The sequence below is a fragment of the Etheostoma cragini genome, chromosome 20, assembly GCF_013103735.1.
Source record: "Etheostoma cragini isolate CJK2018 chromosome 20, CSU_Ecrag_1.0, whole genome shotgun sequence".
Taxonomy (NCBI): Eukaryota; Metazoa; Chordata; class Actinopteri; order Perciformes; family Percidae; genus Etheostoma; species Etheostoma cragini.
The window spans coordinates 9657268-9663980 of NC_048426.1; the positions used below are offsets into that span (position 1 = coordinate 9657268).

The 6713-nt window shown below is 43.2% G+C and overlaps 1 protein-coding gene across 1 annotated transcript; it reads right to left on the bottom strand.

Moving 5' to 3' along the window:
- Nucleotides 1-1390: 1390 nt before the first annotated feature.
- Nucleotides 1391-6455, bottom strand: col10a1a (collagen, type X, alpha 1a). The gene is made up of 3 exons (XM_034858456.1): nt 6359-6455; nt 5841-5986; nt 1391-3863 (listed from the first exon to the last, which is right to left on the bottom strand). Exons 2-3 carry the CDS (start codon nt 5968-5970, stop codon nt 2029-2031), a joined length of 1965 nt encoding a protein of 654 aa, XP_034714347.1. The 5' UTR covers nt 5971-5986; nt 6359-6455; the 3' UTR covers nt 1391-2028.
- Between the last annotated feature and the right edge of the window lie 258 nt (nt 6456-6713).

Genomic DNA, 6713 nt, shown 5'->3' on the forward strand with positions numbered 1-6713 from the left:
GCCTCTCTTGCAATTGTAGCCCTTACACAAATCAACATAGAGAACAACAAAAACAGCAACTTGCTTAAAGCAGCTTACTTTTTTGCCTGGAAATTGAAAGTCTTCTTTCCAACAAGTGCTCCCTTAAGATCAAAGGCCTTTCAGAAGCTCAGTAATACTGCCTTGAACTGTTGGGTCTTCTTGGAACCTTGGAATAAATTAAAAATGATAAATCAAAACTGTTCTATATACATGTACAGTTTTCAAAATAAAATTGGATATTGTTTGTTGCTATAGACTCCCAGAATGCAGTAGAGTGAGCGTGTCGACCAAATAGAGAATTTTTACAGATCTCCAAATGTAGCAGTGATATGGGTCCAATAGTTGTTATTACAGTATAATACATCCATGGATGTAACCCAGTGCCACTGCTGATGTAGTATTGTAAGGTGTGCGTCCAGGGCACATTGAGCATGAATGTATAAGTTTGATTGCATTTAGACATATTTTATGTTAGTATTGACAGGGAAATGTCCAGGAAAGTATGTTAGGATAAAGGCCGCTTGATCAACAAATAGATAACCAAAATGTGATACAAGCAGGAGGGCCTTGTTTGTGTGTGTTCTTGTAATACATCCATGGTGTGCGTAGGCAGAGCTGCTGGTTGTTCAGGTAGCCTTAGATGTGTAAATGAGTGTGATTTGGCCTCCTAATGTCTCATAAAAGACAAGAAATGCATTGGAGATTCAATTTCAATTTTATTTTATTTATGTAGCGCTAAATCACAACAACAGTTGTCTCTTTGCGCTTTTCATAAAAGAGCAGGTCTAGACCGTACTCCGTGATGTTATTTACAGAAACCCAACATTTCCCACCAAGAGCAAGCACTAGGTGACAGAGGCAAGGAAAAACTTCCTTTAAGAGGGCGAAACCTCGAGCAGAACCATGGTTCAGGGTGGGCGGTCATCTGCCTCGACTGGAGATGAGAACTAACTTTTTGAAAAAAAAGTCTTATTGGAAAATATCGGAACGGTTTTTGTTATTTGTGTTGGTCACAGTGATTGTTTTTGTTTTTTCTGATTGCCAACAATTTTAATAGTCAAACGTCTTGTCCTCTGTGTGATTTTAATGCCTAGAACTAGAATGGTCATCACAGGGTTGAGATAGCACAATCATTATTACACAAAGAAACCAGGCAACCGAAAATACTTACATGAACACAGTCACACTAGATGAGAGTGGAGTGACTTTTCAGACAGATAATTTAGTGTGTAATTCAACTAAGATCCAATAGTCTTTGTATTGTTTTATACATAACCTTCAAGGACACACTGTAATTTATATGTAGGATATTAAGTAAAATTATTTTTAAAAAAAGGAGAAAGAAAAGAAGTTCTTACGACATAAAACATTTGTTTAGACATCTTTTATTTTGGTCATAATGCTTTAGATGACATAATGCATGTTCAGGGATACACCGATGTTGCTGGTAGTTTGTGTTTGCATGTCAGTATTCTAGTGACTTATTTCATCATAACGGTCAATTTGACCACTGCCATTTCACAATATTCAAGTCACATACAAGGATAACAGTTACATCATGTTGCACAGAAAGTATTTGTGTACTTTGAATTAATAAGATTATTGGTCACCCAGAAAAAAAACAAGCAGGTACAAAAAACAACAACAGACAAACACTAAATTAAGAACCAACAGTTGAACTCACTATTAAAGAAATAGAGTGGAAAAAGAAAAAGTCAGGACACAACACAGTTATAACATCTCAATTTCACATGCTGTCTGTCTATATTTCAAAAGCTCACTGGTGGATTGCTTCCCCCATCCCTGATAACCTGTTTTCATAAATTAGTTTTCCTTCTTCTTAGCACCTATTTCTTGTAGTTTCAAGTTGAGATGCTACTATTCTTCAAAAAAAAAGGGCAAACTACCTGTCTGCTTGGATGAGGAAAAATGAACAGGGAGTTTACTTTAGTTTGAGAAATAGATTGCAAATTTAGTTGGTTGACTTTTGGGAACTACTGTCATTGATCACGTTGAAGCAATGAGGAACCCAGAGAAAGAGCAGTGGACATTCTCAGCGGCAAAGACCCCATTTGCCTCATCATCGGGGATCTGGACGTAGACTGTGTCTTGCTCATCGAGCAAGAGGACAGCACTACCGGACATCTGGTCCAGGAAGCCCTTGCTATACTCATCATAAGTGAACATAACAGGCTGGCCGTTCTTATACAGAGCCACCAGGGCATGAGCGCCATTGACATGGATGCTGTAGGAGAAGTAGTAAACTCCAGGAACGTGGCAAGTGAAAATGCCAGATTCAGGGTCATAGTGATTCTCAGCATTGTACACAATGTGGTCAAACTTAATTGGGCTGCCAGCAGCAGGGTATGGGGTAGTCAGAGATGCAGTGAAAGCAGACATGGGGGACTTGACCATAACCTCACCCATTCCCATGCCTTTCTCAAACACAACCTCACCAGGAGGACCAGGGGGACCAGCAGGGCCAGCTGGGCCCATAGGTCCATCAGCACCATCCTGACCGGGTGCACCAGGGGGACCCTGAGGTCCGGGGATACCCTTAGCAGCCAAACCAGCAGGGCCGGAAGGACCAGGGAGACCTGGATGTCCCTTAAGGCCGGGAGCACCTGCGGGACCTGGAGACCCAGCAGGTCCTCTGGGACCTGGAGCACCATCAGAACCAGAAGCACCTGGCTCACCTGAACGGCCGGGATGACCTTTGGGTCCAGCAGGGCCTGGAATACCTGGGGCACCTGGGGTACCTGGGGCACCTGTATGACCTTTGTCACCTGTGGGCCCAGTTGCTCCTCTGGGCCCAGGAGGACCAGCTGCGCCTGGATAACCCTGCTTGCCTGCGAAACCCTGTGCTCCCTGATCTCCCTTGTTTCCCTTAGGTCCTTGAGCTCCAGTTGCACCTGTGTCACCTTTAGAGCCGGCAACACCGGGCTCACCAGGGAATCCTGTTGCACCCTGAGGTCCAGCAGGACCATTGGGGCCAGTTGGGCCGGTAGCACCGGTATATCCTGTTGGACCCTGCTCACCCTTTGCGCCTGTTGCACCTGGGCTACCTGTAGCCCCCCTCTCTCCCTTCTCTCCATTTGCACCTGGCTTTCCGTATCCGGGGACTCCAGGGGCACCAGTGGCTCCAGCAGGTCCCTGATGGCCTTTAGGGCCAGCTGCTCCAGGTAGACCTGGGGCACCGTTCTCACCTGGTTTGCCTGGCATACCTACACCTGGGGCACCAGTGTGTCCCTTAGGTCCCTGTGGTCCCATAGGACCTTGGGCTCCATCCCTACCTGGGCTACCTGACTTTCCTGGCTCACCGTCCGTACCTGGTTTTCCTGGCTTTCCAACTCCAGGCTCACCTGGTTGTCCAGGTGCGCCCACAGGTCCTTGTGGTCCTGTCTCACCCTGAGGTCCTTGATATCCCACCCCTCTATCACCCTTAGCACCTGGCAGACCAGGAATACCTGGATGTCCTTTCAGACCAGGCTCTCCTCTAGGTCCCATTGCTCCAGGAAAACCTGAAGGTCCAGGCTTGCCAGAAGCAGAGAGGCCAGCGGGTCCAGGGCTTCCAGCGGATCCAGGGACTCCCCTTGGTCCTTGAGGGCCAGGGGCGCCAGTGTCTCCCTTGGCACCAGGTGCTCCATCGCTGCCAGGTTTGCCAGGTCCCCCTGGGGATCCAGGTTTGCCAGCAATGGAGCGTCCAGGAGATCCGGGAGGTCCAGGAGGTCCTTGGGGTCCAGGCAGACCTACGGCGTCCTCACCTGGGGAGCCAGGAGGGCCAGCAGGTCCCTCAGGGCCAGGCTCACCTGGAGCACCAGGCTCCCCTGCCACCGACACCACTGTGACAAGGGAAACAGAGTCCAGCATCAGTACCACGACAACAAGAACTAAAAAGTACTTTGTAACTGCTCATGGTTACAGTGTGGACTAATATAATTAGTTTGAATATGATTTAAAAACCTCTTGTTTAGTTTTTGTATGACATTGTTATTGAAATGTTACCTAAGTTCGTCCATCAAACTCATACAGCACAACAAAATCTTAAAAACACAGGGTCTAATATCTCCAGTACCTCTAATTACATCCAATTCAAGGGATAGAATGTACACAAACGGATGAACTGCACAGCTGTCAGAGCTCAGTATTACTTCTACTAATGGTTGTTACTTGTTGATGAGAAATAAGGTTGTTTATCAGTTAAAATGTGAGATGATTAACACCAGGAAAAATGTTTACATGAATGTTGCTCTTATGCATTACTCTTGTGTCTTTCATGCAGATACAATGGTAGATGCATTATAAAATAATGTACTGATTGGTACAAATTCATTGATAATTGATTCCTGGAGGTGGAGCAAGTTTTATCCCCAGGAATCAATCTTGTAGTTATGAAGTTTGACTGCATTGTGCTGTGTCACTGGCACAGTTAAAAAAAAAAAAAGAATCTATCCTAAACTTGCAAATCCTTTAAAGTAAAGAAAGTCATTTGTCTCTGCTATTTTTTTCTTTTTTTTCAAATTTGTGTTAAATAATACAATTAATAGCATGTTTTATACTTTGCAGATCAAATAGCTTTAAGAGACAGTTTGGGACTTGTTTGTCAAACAGAAGATCTATACGAGAAGGAGCATTTTTTTATTTGCTGCCTTAATGTGGTCACATGTGTTTGAGTATAAAAGGCTCGCTCCTTGGCTAACTCTGTAGCCCAATTTGGATAAAGCCAAACAGATGTTTCTACTTCTGTGTGATGCAGGCACACCCAAAAACCACACTGCTGGGTGACTGGACTGTAATTGTCAGTGTCAAACTAAAAATAATTCACTAATAGCTACTTTCTCAAATAAAAATAGTATGTTGATTCACCCAAAAAGCAACATTTCATATTTTATATTGCATTTTAGCAAAAACTTAAGACCACACCATAATTAACATTTTAAAGTGCAGTATACAACTGAATATACTAGAAATGAGGATCTTTTTCATGTTTTGGGGAATGGGGAATCTTTAGAAAAAGCAAAGTTAACTTCTGAAATTAACTGAAAGGCTACTTGACTAGCATGCGTGTCTGAATGAAAACAAACTGGCAACATTTACAGCTAAAAGGAGTAAAGTGAAATACACCAAATGTATTGAAAACAACATTCTCACAACTTTATGCTCCAGAAAACATGTGACTCCTCTGAATTTCTGCTCATGCAATGGACATTTTGTACCAAAAAGTTATCAAAGCCAGTCTAAAAAAGTATTTAAATTGTGTCTCTCATGTTAACCATCATGATCACAAAATTACAAAGTCCCCAAATCCTTTTAATTAAAAACAATGTTGCTAATGTGATTGCCTTGGCTGAATAAAAGAACTAATAAATTAAACTACAAACGACTGGGAAAAAAACACTTTAGTTAGGTGCATGTTTTAAATCCTATAAATTTGAGAAAAAGAAAACGACTGAAGCTTTGCACAGACTAAATAATCTTTGTTATTCAAATCCCAGATCTAAATGTGATTGGAGACACATGCACTCTGTTGCAGCCAATCAGAGCACAAGGCAGTTCCAGAGCAAGGTGGAGTTTAGTTTTCAGAGTAAAGTGCAGCTGGCTGTGGCCAGCATCCATCTGGCTGCTTATACTACTCCACTTTGCCACAACACTGATGCTAGTTAGCAAGCTGAAGATTCAAAGGTAAGGCAACATTGTCACGAAAATGCTGCTGAGGTAAATATCTTTTGTGAGGACAGACTAAACTAAAACCGGAGAAGTGCTAGCGTGTTCTCTTGTAAAAACAATTGTATAGAGAGCAGAAGGCTGGGTTTTCTTACCATGGCTCTTCACAGAGTAGGGCTCGTACTGAGGGGCGGCCTTCACCACTTTCTTCACCACATACCCTTTCCCATGGGCTGCTGCCAGGGCCACCATGAGGAGGACGATGCATGCTACTCGCAGGTCCATCTTGTCAAAGTCAAATCTGCAAGGGGAAAAAATGAGCCAGTCAGGACAAAGACTCTTAAGGTACAAAGTGTCAGCAAACTCTTTTCTCTAAGTCTCTCTATCCCAAACACTTTCTTGGATAAGTGTACAGGCTGAGCATCTTTACTGAAACTCAACAGACAGCAAATAAGATAGAATAAATTAGAGTAACTGTGTGAACATTTAAAATTTTTGACTCAGCCATCTTTCAGGACTCTTTGATGTCACACAGGATGCTCCAAGAGAGCCAAAATCTGCCACCCTTTCCCGGCCTGCTATATGAACAACTCAAGGCCTAAACAAAGCCTAAGTGATCACTACACTCATTCAGAGATAGAGCTGTTTAGGAAGGAAGAGAAAACATACATACCAGGTCCAGAGGGGGTAAAACCAATCTCCTCAGCACCAGTGAGCTCCTGGTACTGCTATATGTCCTTAGGGTAGGAGCACAACTGAGGATATGCTGCCTTACAGTACAATGATGTGGGTATTTATACCATATCTACCCCTCGCATCATTAAAAAAAATAAAAATGCCCCCACCATGTAAGTACCTCCCTCCTCAGAGCTAGGCTGTAATTAGCAGACAGATCTGCCCAAAGCGGGCATGTCACATCAGGGTGCCTCCATGTCTTGAATATCCAGACACATGATTATCACTTATTTCAGTCTTCTTCTGAACTACAAAATAATCATGTAAAAAGCTAAAATAAACAAATATAAAGA